Source organism: Bactrocera oleae, chromosome 4 (assembly GCF_042242935.1).
Source record: "Bactrocera oleae isolate idBacOlea1 chromosome 4, idBacOlea1, whole genome shotgun sequence".
In the NCBI taxonomy this organism is placed as follows: domain Eukaryota; kingdom Metazoa; phylum Arthropoda; class Insecta; order Diptera; family Tephritidae; genus Bactrocera; species Bactrocera oleae.
In genome coordinates this window covers 46,473,266-46,488,931 of record NC_091538.1, presented here as the reverse complement: position 1 = coordinate 46,488,931, position 15,666 = coordinate 46,473,266, and the positions used below count along the sequence as shown (strand labels likewise).

At 34.1% G+C, this 15,666-nt stretch overlaps 2 protein-coding genes and 1 long non-coding RNA gene across 9 annotated transcripts in view; 1 reads left to right on the top strand and 2 right to left on the bottom strand.

Moving 5' to 3' along the window:
• The window catches only part of qvr (protein quiver), a 32,826-nt gene extending 27,903 nt beyond the window's left edge, over positions 1-4,923 (bottom strand). For 5 of the 7 annotated variants that reach the window (XM_070107969.1, XM_070107966.1, XM_070107965.1 and 2 more), the window contains exon 1: positions 694-3,293. The gene's annotated coding sequence lies outside the window, so the exon portion shown is untranslated. Of the gene's footprint in view, positions 1-693; positions 3,294-4,509 lie in introns of those variants that run through there. The other 2 variants (XM_036362789.2, XM_036362790.2) reach the window with 2 other exon arrangements.
• Positions 4,924-7,869: 2,946 nt separating this feature from the next.
• Positions 7,870-8,942, bottom strand: LOC106624274 (leptin receptor gene-related protein). Its single transcript, XM_070107962.1, has 2 exons — positions 8,721-8,942; positions 7,870-8,650 (listed from the first exon to the last, which is right to left on the bottom strand). Exons 1-2 carry the CDS (start codon positions 8,940-8,942, stop codon positions 8,534-8,536), a joined length of 339 nt encoding a protein of 112 aa, XP_069964063.1. The 3' UTR covers positions 7,870-8,533.
• Positions 8,943-8,971: 29 nt separating this feature from the next.
• On the top strand, positions 8,972-11,072 carry LOC118680893 (uncharacterized). The gene is made up of 4 exons (XR_004976531.2): positions 8,972-9,429; positions 9,507-9,718; positions 9,785-9,923; positions 9,998-11,072. It is a non-coding gene; the product is annotated as an uncharacterized lncRNA (long non-coding RNA).
• Positions 11,073-15,666: the final 4,594 nt, after the last annotated feature.

Below are 15,666 nucleotides of genomic sequence, written 5' to 3'. Positions count from 1 at the left end.
ATCTATCAGCCGCCCAAGTGATAATTGTTGACCAATTCTAATCAAGCTTATGAATATTCTAGGCGTCTAGTTCTAGACCCAAAGAAAACAGCAGAGCACCGACCTGTTTTTGTAAGCTTATTGAATTTACAGTTTGCCACGATTCCCCTAGAAATCTTATCTTGAAGCATGCTTGGTGCAATTGAAATTGAAATACTCCTTGAGTAATCTTGAGCGCATAGCTATCGAAATCAAGATCAATATTGTGTTTCTGTAATTAGACAGGATGCTCATCTGTCTGAAAGATGTTGAAAAATCATTGCAGTTTCGCCCGTCTGAAATTTGAATTGCTGGAGAGCTTAGAAGACTTCTCTCAACTTTCCGCTGGCTCTTCAATCCCTTCAGGTAGGACTGGCGTAGCAAACTTTTAATATCATGTCAAAATGGGGACCAGAAAACTGCAATGTGCCGGGTAATTGAAAGGTTTATGGGCCTGACTGATGGGACACAATCGAATAATCGTCTCTGGTAGAGAATACTATACTAAAGTTACTAACGGGTGCTTTTTTAAACGGTTTTTAAGTGGTTTTCAATGAGGCAATACTTTCATCTGAGTTGGTCGTTTTAACAGCTGTTACTTGATTTATACTCAGTTTGCTTTGTCATTTTATAATGAACAGATTTACTTCGGAACAAATCGCGCAAATTTATTACCAAAATAATGAGCTGTTCGCGCGAGGCTCCGGTAATTCGGGCAACCATGGATCGGTTCGCACCACGTTTACTCTAGTGCATAACACGCATCCTTGGAGACGCCATACGCTATTGCTGCTGTGGAGTAGAGTATCAAATAAGAAAGTATGCGTTTTATTTCTTCTTTAAAGCCATATGTCTAATAAAAACCCTCTTAACAAGAGGCTAGGGCATGAACGTCATTCTTAACGCATCTCAAATAGATAGTCAGCTGAATGTCATTGTACAGAGACAGCACAGCGTCGAACACTCAGCTGGAATAGCAATTAAATGAAAATATTCGCTATGAAAATCAGAAAAATGTTATTTATAGACTATACAATATCCAGCTGTATGGACAATAAAAAGAAAAGAAAAACAGAAACCACTTGCAGGCCACAAAAACTAATTTAACGCATCGCAAAAATATAAATTGTGTTTGTTAAATATAATTGTCACACGCCCACTTATGCCGTTCATCACTCGTTCAATTCTAATATTAACAAAAATTGTTTTGTATCTCGCAAAACTACAATAAATACTAAGTGTTATTGGACGCTATTTACGTCTGCATGGAAATTAAGTTGTAAAATATATTTTTGATATCAGAAATAAAAGTGTGACTGGCAAATGAGCGCTGCTCGACGTGTGCACAAACAAATTGGCATCGATAAGTGGGTGAGTGCGTCGCATGCTCACATTGAACTCTGGCAAATAATCAAAAAAAAAAAAAAAATAAATAAAATAAAACTAAAAATATATGAACACAAGCGAATGCTTTGAGCGACAACAAGACAAGTGGTAAACTGGCACAAACATACGGACGCACAGCTGCACATATATATGTATGTTTATGCGTATTCTAGTCTGTTCAGCATAAGCGTGTATTTTATTTTAAATCTATTTTTGAACACATCACACTTCGCACACAGAATGCAGTCACCAATAAATGTCACACACATGCACGTCCATGTGTGTGGGCAGTAAATAAAATGTTTTTTTTTGTTTTAGTAAAATTTTAGTTTATTTTCCTCTTTTCGGTTAGTCTTCTGTGCGTCATGTCAATATTTGTTCTCATGCTTTTAGAAACGGGTTATTGTTGACGGACATACACGGCGTATACGTAATAAATTTTGTGGCATCGTCATTTTGTGGGCAAACAGGTGGTTTTCTTTCTCAAAATTATCTACTTTTAAGTTATAATGCAGCATAAGTGTTTCATTTGTTTTACTGTTAGTCCAAAATGAAAACTTTCAACGGTTTGGAATATACCATCTGACCAAATATGAACCGGACTGGTCTATTTAAACTGCATGCGGAAACTGAATCGATAATTTCTTATTTTCTAGATTACAACTTTTTTTATGTTCGTGTGAAGTTTGATCCCCATGTGTCAATTAGTGTGTGTTTGGCAGCAGTTTGTTTACGACGCGAAAAGTTAATCTGTTGATTTTTACCATGGAAAAATATTGACCAACGAGTTTGCTTGAAATTTAGTGTTTCCAATGAAGTCACGGCTACGCATGGTTCAAAATATTGCAGAAGTGTTTCGGAGAGTTTATTCTATCCCGAACACAAGTATTTGAGAGGCATAAAGCATTCAGTGAAGGTCTTGAAGTCGTTGAAAAAGTTAAAGAAACAGTGGTTGAAAATCGTCGTATTGGCATCAGAAAGATATCAGAGGATCTAAACATCTCTTATGGATCTACTAACACGTTTTGGTTAATGTTTTGGGTATGGAGCGTGTCAATGCTAGACTCGTATCAAAATAACTGAATCTTTCGCAAAAACAATGTCAAGTAGAGGTCGCAAAAGGGATGTAAACACTCTCCAACAATCTAGCAATTGACGCTCCAAAAACTAGCTGAGATCTAAGAAACCAAAATTCGCTGAAGTCACTGTAGACCTTTTCAGCCGCGGCTTTTAACAAGTGTGTGAAAAATTGGTCTAAGATGATAAAATTTGTATTAAAATACCTGAAATTTGTTTTTTGTCAGTCCGGCTTAAAGTTGCTCAGATGGTACACTATTCACCATTTAAAACGAGGCGTATAACAAATGGATGAAAAGTTCGACTAAGATGATAAAGATTTGTTGTGAAAATGTGGATTTGGTTGGTCAGTCTAGGTCAAATTTGATCAGATGTTATAATGTTGAACTACAGATAAAGTCTAAAATGGTTGAAATAAATACATGCAACATATTGTGAAACACTTTTAGAGGAGAATTACTTCTTCGTGATTCGGTGATTCTCCTCTTTCCACTAAATCCACTAAATTTGGATGAGTCAAATCAAGTTTTCGGTAAGAGTTTACGGTTCACTGAGTTCATTTACAGGATTCCGCTAGCTTTTTAATACAACTAGCTCTTTAAAGAAGAGGTTTAACACCATTTCGGGGGAGTTGTCCCTATTAAATTAGTACAAATTTACTTTGATATCTAACAACGATAACATTTAGAACAAAGTTGGTTCCATAAATGAGTGGAACCTCCTTCAGTTTCGTCAGTATACTTTCACTACCATTTACTATTTATTTGAACACGACCATTTCCGGCGTAATCTAACAGCAGTCGGTCTTGCAAGAAAAAGACAAATACGGAAGTGTATTTATTAAGGGAAATATCGTTCATAAAAGGCAGCTGTCTTAACATGGCTTAAACTTTTGGTTTCCTGCATTTGGTGCATAACAGTGAGCAAATCACGAATCGAAAGATAAGATCGGCTAACCTTAACATATTAACCTAGCCAAGCCTACTTCTAACATTTATTTAAGACCCATGAATGATTTTCTAAATTACTGCCATGAGGTAGGTCTTCTTTTTGTGTCACTTTATCAATTTTCTATCATTCTCTAAATATATATATATATATGTTTGTATCATTGTAGCTGTCAACCGTAGTAAAACCGGAAGAAAGAGAGACCTAAAAAAGTGTCAAACTGCAGCTTTGACAGTGAGAACACAAACATATAGACATGGATATACATATGTACAAGTATATATAGCTTTGTATTGTTGAGAAAGACTGAATTATTGCTTTTGTTACAAAATCGGAAGCTGTGCGATAATCAAATGTTGCACCGTCTATTAATACTACCTTGTTTGTATATTTGTATGTATATGTTAATTGTGGCGTGCTTTGATGACTGCCTTGCCGTGTGTCAACAACAAATTTATGTAACGCACTGATTTATCGATTACCGAAGTTACAAAAAAAGGTGTGAATATTAATAGATACATACATACAACATTACAAATACTTGGTTTTGTTGTTGTTTTAGTATGATTTTGCCAAACACACGAGCAGTTCGCTTGCCATGTCATCGTTTCATAATTAATCGATAAAGAAAATGTTGCAAAAACCGAAAAGGTAAAACAACAAAAAACAACTATGCATATAAATAAATACAGGCTTAAAGATCTAACTACACGTGTGTGTGTATGTGAGTAAATACAAATTTTTGTATATACATATGTATATGCTACAAGGTTTAACACCGAAACCGTGTCAGCGGCAACAATAACAATAATAGGTGACTACCGAAATTTTACAACAACACGCTTGTAAGTAGGCAATAGAGGTTGTCAAAAATCTATGCCAACTGCGCTGCAGGCGCAGATCCTTACAATAACTATGTTTTGCAACATAAATTTTCACTTTCCTTTCGCAAAAATTTTGCTGTTGTTGTTGTGATTTTTTTCCTTGTATGGCTTTTTAACACATTTCAATTTGCATTTTCATTAGCTTTTTTGTTGTTTTTTTTTGCTACACTATTTGCTAGTTTTGCTTAAACTTCACTTTTTCAAACTCCAGCTGACTTCGCCCGTTGGCCTACGCTCACCCGCTGCCTCCTCCGCAGTACGCAATCAATTCATCGATTCTTTCCTACTTGGCATGCACTTTTTTCATTCTACATTTCTCTGTGTATTCCAAATGCCAAGCACACGTTATTGCTTTGTTTTCGCTTTTGTATTTCTTATTAAATTTTTTTGCACATATTTTACTTTTGCAATGCTCTTATTTTATTTTTCACAAATTTTCACCAAAAATTTCTAATTAAAAATTTGCATGCTTTAGTTGTTTCCACTTATGTATTATATGGGTGTATATAAGTATGTGTGTGTGTTGCAGACAATTTGACCGTGCGCTCAAGCTGTTCCGTTTTGTTGCGCGTTATCCGCCGTTACGAGAGCAACTGACTCGGCCGAAAGTTTTTGGGTGGTCGCTCAGTCATATTAGCCGAATTTGTTGGCCATCGGGAGTATTTTTGTTGACATTGCTTGTGGTATTTCCCGTTCAGGGATGCCAACGCGCTTGCATTATTATCGCTTAGAATGTGCCATGTGATTTCGGGTGAGAGGACAAGAGACTACCGCCTTATAGGATACTTGAGTAAAAAATATACGTTGAACTTAAAAAAATTATTATTAACTTTGCAGAAAAAACTTTAATTGTTGTTGTTGTCCTTAATGTAGAGGCATACAACATTTTTGATATGGTTTTGCGGACATGCCGTTTTAGTTATTTAGACCTGACTTTCGTGGGAACGTGTCCATTGAATCTTTCCCTCTATCTGCTGGCATTATCTTCGGAAGAAGAAAGCTTTTCTAACAAATGGACTGTCTCTTAAAAACCATATACTTGTATGTAGTCCTCTAAATAGGCATCCATTATATAAGTTTTTCCAATATCTCTGTATTAATATTTTTCTAAAAAATATATTCTCTCAGAGTTGGCAATCCAACTTGTATCCCACTCTCACATCTCACGGTTCTAAACATGTTTAGCCGACAAATGTGGTCGGCGAAATTTGATTTTAATCCCACAATGTCTGCATCTATTGACATTCGCTTGGTTGTTTTGTTGTTTTTAGCTGTGTCAAGTGGGATTCCCTGAACGACGTATGTAGATATGCCACAACAAGTGTTTTACGTGAAAAGCGTGATGTTCGAAAGAGCTTCCGAAAGCTTTCTTGCGATTGCTTGGAAGCTTGTAAGACTGTTTGACGCCCAGCAAAGTAATATTTCAAGTTGTGTTGGGTAAATATAGTGTTTATTCATATTTATTTATTCATATAAAGTTTAATAAATCCGTTCCGTTTGGTTCACATGTTTTAAAAAAAAACAAAACGTTTTAAGGCTCTTGCTCTTTCAAATCGAATACTCTAACAACTAACTCTTTAGTCGGATATATGTATATAAATCCACATCACCCGGTCAAGTAATCGCGGCTGTCATACGACAGTTTCTGACATTTTTTTGTTATACTATTATATAAGCCCTGCTTAATTTTGACACCGGATGTTGCAATAAGTGTCATCTAACGGTTTGTACACGAACCAAACAAGAAGGATATTAGATACAAGCATGGGGATACTAATAAGATAGTTACGACGCAGATCATATAATAATGTGTGGTAACCATTCATAGCCAGTTAAGTGTTCGAGTTCGTTCGTCTTGGGAACATTATTATTAGTATTCAAGATACATGAACACACGAAAGGTAAAGAAAGCTGGTTTTTTGACGATTCTGGATTAGGTAAATAGTGTCTTATGTCATCACATTATATATATGTGGTAGTAGAAGCATGTAGGTGTTTAACCTACCACAATATCCAGAACCCAATCAGCAATTCTAGCTCTTCGTCCTCGATGATTTGACACGGTGTATATCAATTTTAGTTCTTGATGTTCCTGGGAAGTGTTTATGCTTCAATCAAATACCTGTTGATATGGTTTTAATGAAAACATGCCAGCAGGTATTTTTAGACATATATTGAGGAGACATCAGGAGGCAACCTATCACTGTGCGAAGGTCATGGCTTTCACGATACTTTAGTTTCCTCACCTTTGACCTAATAGTGCCACTAGTGCTCCCTTGTCTGTTCCACAATTCAGGCCCTTAGCGACTTTAGGTTTTTGTTTTGTATAGAGTATTGCAATGGATCAGATATTAGCGTTAATAATAATAATAATAATCAAATCAAATATATACACCTTCATCCTAGTAGTAAACCGAGCGTAGATGAATTAGTTGGAAATGTGATTAAATTCTTTGTTAAAAAAAAAAAAAAACAAGAAAAACCGCTGACTTCGGTTGCACCAAAGCTTCCATGTTTTATTTCGATCTGTCAGTTTATAGGCCGATTTGAAAAATATCTTCTGAGATTGTAGTGTAGTCTTGGAAAATAATCTATACCAAATTGCCTGAAGATATATTCTCGAATAAAAGTTTTTAATACAAGAACTTGACTTTGATCATTCAGTTTATATGCCGGCTATGTATATGCTATAGAAGTCCAATATGAAAAATTTCTTAAGAAATTTAGCATTGGCTTAAAAATATCACCTACACTAAATTTCGTTAAGATATCTTGTCAAATAAAAAAGTTATTCATACAAGAACTTAGTGGTCCAATATCGGCGCCTCCGACAAATTAGCAGCACCTTGGAGAGAAAAGGTTCCATATATACAGACAGGCAGACGGATATGACTTAATCGACTCAGCTCCACGTGATCATTTATAAATAGTATATACTTTATAAAGTCTTCGACGATTTCTTCTGGGTGTTACAAACTTTATGGCAAACTCAAAATAACTTGTTTAGAGTATAAAAAATATAGTTTAAAAAAACTAAAAAATACACTTTTAAAGCACTCCAAACTAAAAAGTGAAAAATAATTCCTTGTATAAACTGACAGAAATATTGACTGAAAAATATTTGTATTATTAAGAGAAAAGCGTGATGGGCTCGATATACGAAAATTATGACACGCACCATACCACGCTTTTCTCCCAATAATACAAGTATTTTTCGGTCAATATATCTGTCAGTTTACATTATATAAGGAATAATTTTTTACTTTTTAGTTTAAAGTGAGTTTTTAGAAAACAAATCATGAACAGATCCAACTGTGATCTAATCTTCTTGTTTTTTTGTAACGGTTTTCTTACCACTGTTCGGATGAAAAACAAACTTATTGTCCGAAGGCATCTAATTATAAGCTGAGGAAGATATTTTGATGGGTTCGGACCATAGAGAATGATGATATTCTCACACTGACCCTGTTTGGGTCGGTAACTAGAAGTAAAGAGTGTTAGATGACGATTTGACCTCATAGAAGTCAATTAACATAAAATTATTCAATTTACTTAATTCGTTTGCCAATTTTTTTATTCATAAAATGGTTTTGAATGGATTATTTAGTAAATTTTAAAATAAAATATTGCAATGCAGTGGTGCCACATACTGTAATTCCGTACTACACATACAAACATTAAGTGTCTATTACTACACAAAGGAGATTCCTAATATTGCGCATGACGTTTATATAACATACATTTATTTTTATTTATTTTTTTTTTATTCGTGTCTCTTCAAATCGAGTAACTTGGTTAGTTTAATTCCGCCCGACTTTGTAATTTTTTTCGAAACAAAAAATGTGCCAATTTAGCAGCAATTTCTGTTTTAGCACATCAATTGTAGATACAAAAAGCTTTTCATCTTAAAACTAAATATTATTACTTTATGTATGTGTTTCTGTATACAACTGCAATGCGTATGATATTCTACCGAGCCTTTGTAAAATCTACTTGCATCTCGACGACGTTTACACTCAAGTCCAACGGGAGTTAAAATTTTCTTCAAATCGTAGTTTACATTGCGTTGTATTTGCGATGATATTTTGTTGTTGTTGTTGTTGGTTTTATATGTATCATGTAGATACTACTATTTGCAGTCGTTACAGTCCTTTTGTTTAGAGTCTCTTCATTCAAATATTTAAAAGAACAAAAACAAGATAAAAATAAAAAACTAGTATTTAGAACATTCCACCGTAGGGTGCATCAAATTCACTATCTCTCATTGAATAAGCGAATATAGTTAAATAGTTAATCACATTACTGATAATTGTAAGTGTAGCTGCGGTCCAAGTAATCTAAAAAGTAAATCAGATTAGAAGACAATGTGTGTATATACATATGCACATATATGAAGATTTTTCTTACCACTTGACTATGCGCTAGTACCATTGGAAAAGCAAATGCACTCAGCACCATACCAGCGCAAAGGAATAGTGCGAACTCTGTCTTTGGATTAGTTTCATTGCCTTGATTGAAGCGTTTGGCTACGAATACCGGTAACACGGATAGGACGTAAAATAGCAACACAAAGAACGGATAGAAAATCTTCGGTTGTGGCACTGCGCACGCCAATATAAGGAATGTCATGCCCAAGCATGTTAAAAATGCGCACACTAGTAATCTGTATTAGTAAAGCAAAGTGGAAAAATAAATAAACAGTTTACACAACGCAATAATGCCTGTGACAGACATGTGGTAACAATACCATACTATGAACGAATACCAGATACATATGTATCACCATAAACTAGCACTTTACCATGTGAGCAACCCAGTAAAAAATGTATGGATTCATACCAAAATCGAGTAATTAAGGAGTAATGACTCGTTCATCCATTTTCATTAAATGGGCACAAAACGTTTAGTTTTACAAAAATCTTCTTCGCTTATTACTACAAAATAAATGGATAAAGGATAAATAATAACGGCAAATTATAATTGTTAACTGTTGTGAAACTCCTTTAGCTTTCAATAAACGCGTATTTTGACACTTTAAATTAGTCTGAATTTTGTAATCAACGCGTGAACGTGAATCAAGTATCGCGAATATATACAGTTGTTTTACGGGTAAAAGGTGATTAATTATACATAAGCAACTTATGTAATTTTTATTAAAAATGTGTAAAAATATTTATTCTCTCGTTACTTAAGGCAATTAGTGAAAAGCGAAGCTTTAAAATAATATGGAAAATAAACTAGCCGAAATCGGGACGTTAAAAGAAACTATGTGCAAACAGACAGTAATATTGGATGCGATTGGAAAAACCTTACGCCCAATTAGTATTGACTTGCAAATTTGTCCAATCAATTCTCTGGTTGAGCTAAACAAAAGAGCTGATTAAAACAAACCGAAATCCGAAGTGGTAAGACCAATTTCATCAATCTTTTTGCAAATAGAAAAGTTATTTGGAGTTTTTAATGTTTTCCAGATTTGCTATATAAAATTCATGTTCGATAAGATCTAACTTGAAAAGCTCTTACCAAAGATTTTACACAACAACGTTTTGCTAAAAGTCAACTGGGATGCCTCGACAAACAAAACACCGATAAATAATTTCCTTTTTTTCGGCAAGATCTGAGTTTTTTATATTATATAATATCTTAGGTAACTAATATGTTATCTACTTTTTCATCTTTTGCAGAATCCGTTAAATAACACTTTACATCATATGGGGATTTTGAAAAATCGATTAAACTGCCCTTTAGAAACGTAAGGCAACTTTCTACCAAAAGACCTATTCACCAAAATCTTTTCCGACTCAGAACTTTTCGTATATATTATATTAAAATAAGCTCTACCATTTAACAACTATTTACTGTATTTTTAATCATTATAACTATTTTTGTGAAGTGGATTACTAATTTTTAAAAATATATAAAAAAAAGCAGTCACTTTTCGTGCTCTTTCTGGACACAAAAAGCACATTACTCTTTTTGCGCTCTTTACGGAGACAAAGTAGATCACTCCCTCTGCCCTTGTTTCGGAGGTCAAAAAGAGCTTAAGGAATGTTCGATTTGCTTTCTATTAACTGTTCAGAAAGTGTGATCCCACGCCATGACATGAAGTGTTAAAAAGGAATATTAATTGCATGACGCTAGATATGTAAAGTAATCCATTGCTCGCAAAGGAACGATCTAATGTTATCTTTGGATAATCCGACTTTTTACACAGCTAAAACAATATGTAGCGAACTTAGATAAAAGCTTTTGCACTAAAGCTCTTCAAATTTTCTGCAAAAATGACAATTAAAAGTTAATGGAAAGTATGAAAAAAATGCGCATTTAATTGAGCACTGCCGAAACGAAGTCCTTATTTAAAGTTTGGAGCCAACATGTGGAAAAACTGTTGCCTATCAAAAAAAAGCTTGTATTTGAGTTTACTAAATTGATGAACATATGTGTCATCAACCGTAGTAATCCAAATATCATAGTTTTTATATTATGGTATTGTTAAATTTCTGTCACGGGCATAAGATTAGGTTATCACTTTGGATCTTTTGTTAACTTACGCTATTATGTACATATATAACCATTCCGTCATAGAGATAATGCATCAGCGCAGCAACAAAGCACATACAAAAAATACAAGAATAATATTAAACAATGATGAAACAATGTAATTTGTCTTATATTACCCTTTAAAGCAGCCATTTTTTAAACTACTTATTGGATTTATTATAAATTTTCACTTGTGATCCTTTTGTGTGTTTACGAAAATTGTTGTATCTGCATTAATCATCAATAAAACAACCAAGAGTAATCAACTGTCAAAATATAGAGTTACCGGACATTTTTAAAGTAAATTTTCTACTGTTATCAGTTTTGCGAATTTGTAAAAACTTAATTTAAAAGGTAATCCTAAGTGTTGTAATAATAAAAAATGTTGAATTTGTTAAGAATAAAAACATTGTATGTAAAATTAACTGTAGTTAAGTTATTATTCCACTTTGATATCAACTTTTGCATCTTATGGCAACGTTATTGAGAACAGTTTTGACAATACAAATTTATTAAGGAACAGCTGACTTCCTATCGAAGAGTTGCTTTTCCAATGGTATAAAAATGTTATGAACAAATATATTCGAAATGTGCACATTATATAATTGCATATTTAAATTAAAATAACTGCTATTAATATGTGAAAACACCAAAAGTAAGTGAATTGTATATTTGTTTAGTAGTATAGAAGAGAAGATTTGAACTTTTTACGAATTTGGCACATCTTCAAAATCTAGTAAAAGAATTAAAGAATGCTGCTAAGGTAGAAACTTGGTTTGCAAAATTCCATTTCCCTTCCGTCTTTTGTACAATCCGATGGTAGGCGGAAATAAAAACAAGCTTAAGGCGCTTTCACATACAACTTACCTCGCTGTGTATGAGAGTTCGTACTGAAACAACGAAGCGTAGAAAACAAAGGTTATGCCACAATGAAGGCTTTGCTTTCAGTGTTTTTGTCTTATAAAAATGGCGCTATTGTTTGACAAAGCATAAAAAGACGAGAGCTGCCCAACATTTTGCTTAGCTTCGCATCGAAAACGTTTTATGTGAACGTATTCATACCGAAGCGTACATCGAACTTTTCTGTTAAAACAACTGTCTGACGCAAAGCGAAACAAAAGTTCTATGTGAATTGGTCATTAGGGTGTTAACTTATGGCAAAGCAACAACAAGTGTTACAAAGTTGGTTTAAATTCTAGAGTTTATAGCAGATATCTTTCAATACTGGAAGCACTGAAAATGTGTTTATGTATATATGTGTATGTGTATAACCTATTCTTTAACAGTTTTCGATAAGCCGGGTATGTTGTTGTTCAAAAGGAATATTCTTGTGGTCCAAAGTATCTACCATTCAAAGGGTTTGTTGGTAAAAGTAAAATTAAAGTAGCGCCATTTTCGTAGTGAATATACATCCATATTTATATTCTGAAACTACCGAATCTGCTCTTTAAAATTAACAACAACTTTTGAATAGGAATTCACAGTGTATTCATTTGAACCCGACCACTTACGTAGGCTCTCATAGCGCCAATGAAGAAAGCGGTATATAATATTTAAAATATGCATATTAATTGTATTAATATAACTCATTTCTTCACAAGTTGCTTGCATTGTAACATAATTATTACGCCTTTGACAAAGTTGAATATATCACTTGAAGCCTTATTACAATACATTACGCGTTCAAGGCTGATTTAAAAGAACTAATAAAAGCAGCGCAATTTTGCAATTTTTTTGCAATATTGCTATTACCATATAACACTAGTAATTCAACCACTGGAACAAATGGATACGACGCGAACGTAACCGATTGAATGCCAACACTGCGCCAATTGAGAGACACAAACCGACCTACTACACAAACAAACATTCATATATAAATGTATGTATGTGTGTATATGTAAATAGGTATGTATGTATGTAACCAGCACTTGGCTTAGGTTAAAGGAGCTTGAATGATTTTTATGGCTTTACTATGTGCTGATAAGGGCAGCACTGCCTCATCAAATATATATTATATTTCAGTGGAAACACACATTAGCATATTAGCATTAGCATTGCACTAGTAAATTGTATGTAACCAATAAAATTGAGTACAAACATACACATGTATATATGTATGTATGTATGTATGTATTAGTATATAGTATGTATTAGTATGCATACATATACATATTATGTGAAAAGCTTTGCTATGCGCAAAACCCACACGTCACTGGGACACAAACACGAAATCTGTATTCGTGCTTGAGGAAAATCTGCAAATATTTGTTTATTTCTTTGTGAACGCCGAAAAAGTTCAATGGAGCTACCGAAATGGGACGCGCATGAGCGTCGAGTCCTTCAAAAAAATTTCATTGATGAAAAATTTTGTCCTATCCCACATGGAAATAGGTTTAGCACCCGCGCTGTATACCTGCTGCTACTGCTGCTGCAGCGGCAAACATTCGTACACAATAACAAAGCTACAAGCACTGCAGAGCTAGAAACTTGTTGGCCACTATATATAACAAGTGACAGAGAGCCATCCATACAGTTGTACATATGTACGTACATAGAGCCAGAGAGCAAGTCCAGTTCTGTGCGCTTTCTATTCATACCCCCGCAAAGTGGGGTGGTACTTGCTGCTTTTGTCAGATTCTTCGCTTACTAGCGCAGCGCCAATGCCATCGCCACCTGTTATAGGTATTTCAATGAACTGCAGTTGAAGGTGAAATGTGCGGCAGGCGGCGTCGGGGGCGTATACAAATACAATGCAAATTTAATGCAAAGTCGATTCGCACCGCAGTGGCGCAGTTGTGAGTGACTGAAAATTTGATTTGCCTGTATACATGAGTGTATGAGCTAGTAGAGCTTTCGCAGTATAATGCTGGTTGTGTGTGTATACGCGCTAACGGTTAATCATACGCCTGCGTGTACTCAATAGCGAAGAAGTGCAGTGTGCATAGTGTGTAATAACGGCAGTTGAAGAGGTTTTTAGTACAAATAAAAAATTTATTGCAGACTTAAGTATTCATTGCTTAAGTTAAACTATTTTTGCAAATATATAATATTTAATTTGTTTTTTAACATATTTGTTATACAGTTTTATGACATTTTATTACATTTGCATACTTTTTTAAAATTTTTGAATCACAATTTGTACGCTTTGCATTATAGTAGTGTTTTTAATAGAAAGTTAAAATATTTATAAGTCAATGAACATTGAAGGCGTTATTTTACTGAAAGTTTAAAATTTTTTATGGGAAGATAACGACAATTTTTCTAGAATTTTAAAACAAAAAGGCTGCGTTGGTGGTTGATTGTAGAGCTGCAATCCTTAAGGCCCCTCGACCGAAAAATATTTGCATGCAGTTTTGATTACGAAAAAGACAATGATGTAGGCATTTTTTTATTATAACATTTTATTCATTTCGGATAAAAATGCTATTTGGACAGAAATAAATACGAACAATTCTTTTAACAAATTAAATGCTTTCAAAATTTCAAGCGAGTTATGCTTCCGGTTTTGTAAACTTTGAAATGTAGTACCTTTATAACAACCCACAATTTATTCCATAACTATAATCTATTTTACTATAACTTATATTTAAGGTAATGTTGATGAGGTTGATGGAAAATTCTATCACACATCTGACCAAGGCGTAACTACGAAATATATAAATAAATGAACTGATTCGAATCATGGCTGTTACCTGACTTATGCTCAGTTTAGTTTGCCATTTTGTAATTAACAGGCTCCGGAACAATGTTTGCAAATCGTGCAAATGTATTTCCAAAATAATGGTTCTCGGATCACCTGAATGAGTCCATCTGCCCTCGCGCGCAACAATTGGAGCTGTGCGCACCCCCTTTATGGAAGATTTTGCTGACGGATCCTGAGTTGAATATGAATGTGCCCAAAACGAGATAGCTAGCGATGCCGATTTTCACAAGAAATTTTTTTTCAGCAATGAAGCTCACTTTTGGCTGAATAGGTAGGTAATAAACAAGTTTGTCGTATTTTTATTGATGATAATCCACATGTTCATATTTCTTCAAAAATGAAGGCGACCATAATATTATAGTCAATTTGAAACGCTGTAGAGCCATGATTATTCAATAGTGTTGTGAAAACCAAGACAGTTTTGCTTCACTGTCAGAATTGCAAACCAATTTTGATTTTCAATGGTGTCACAGAATCTGATTGGATTTTCGTCTTTTCGAACATATGGTAAATATGCAAAACCAATATTCGAATAAGCTATTTACTTATAAGAGGAAACTTGCAAATGAATAAATTTGAGAGCATTTGATAAATTTAAAATACTGAATAAAATCTATTAAAGTTTACAATGAGTTTACAATGAGTTCCGCAATTTCAGCCTTTATTTTAGTGGAAGAAAAAAGCAACAAAAACAATTAAAAGGAAGATAGATAGCCCACTCAGCTGAAAGTGAGCCTCTTCGGAGACGATTTGTTCCAAGGCAAAATCAACAAAATCACGAGGATTACGGTGGTCCAATGGCTTCAGTTCTTAAGTGAGAACAATTTCATACGGATGCAAGTCCAATTCCTTTCTTAAATTCCACCAGGTTGTGGTTTGAGACAATCCCATTTCTTGAGAACGTCTTGGAATCGATAAATCAGTCTTCAGCAACACTTGCCTGAACGGCAGCAATATTTTCATTACTTCGAGCGATTCCTTTCTTACATTATGTAAAGAAAATGTACGCTCGAAATTTTTAACAATTCTACGTATATATTAAAAATGGCTGAAACGAAAATAAAAATCATATCATCCCCATTGGAAAACCCGATATAATAATAATTT

What these genes read in the sequence shown, in the direction of transcription:
- LOC106624274 (XM_070107962.1), bottom strand. Translation starts at nt 8,942, where the DNA reads ATGACATTCCTTATATTGGCGTGCGCAGTGCCACAACCGAAGATTTTC. An exon ending in TACTAGCGCATAGTCAAGTG is followed by an intron (nt 8,651 to 8,720) that starts GTAAGAAAAATC and finishes TTTACTTTTTAG; the next exon opens with ATTACTTGGACCGCAGCTAC.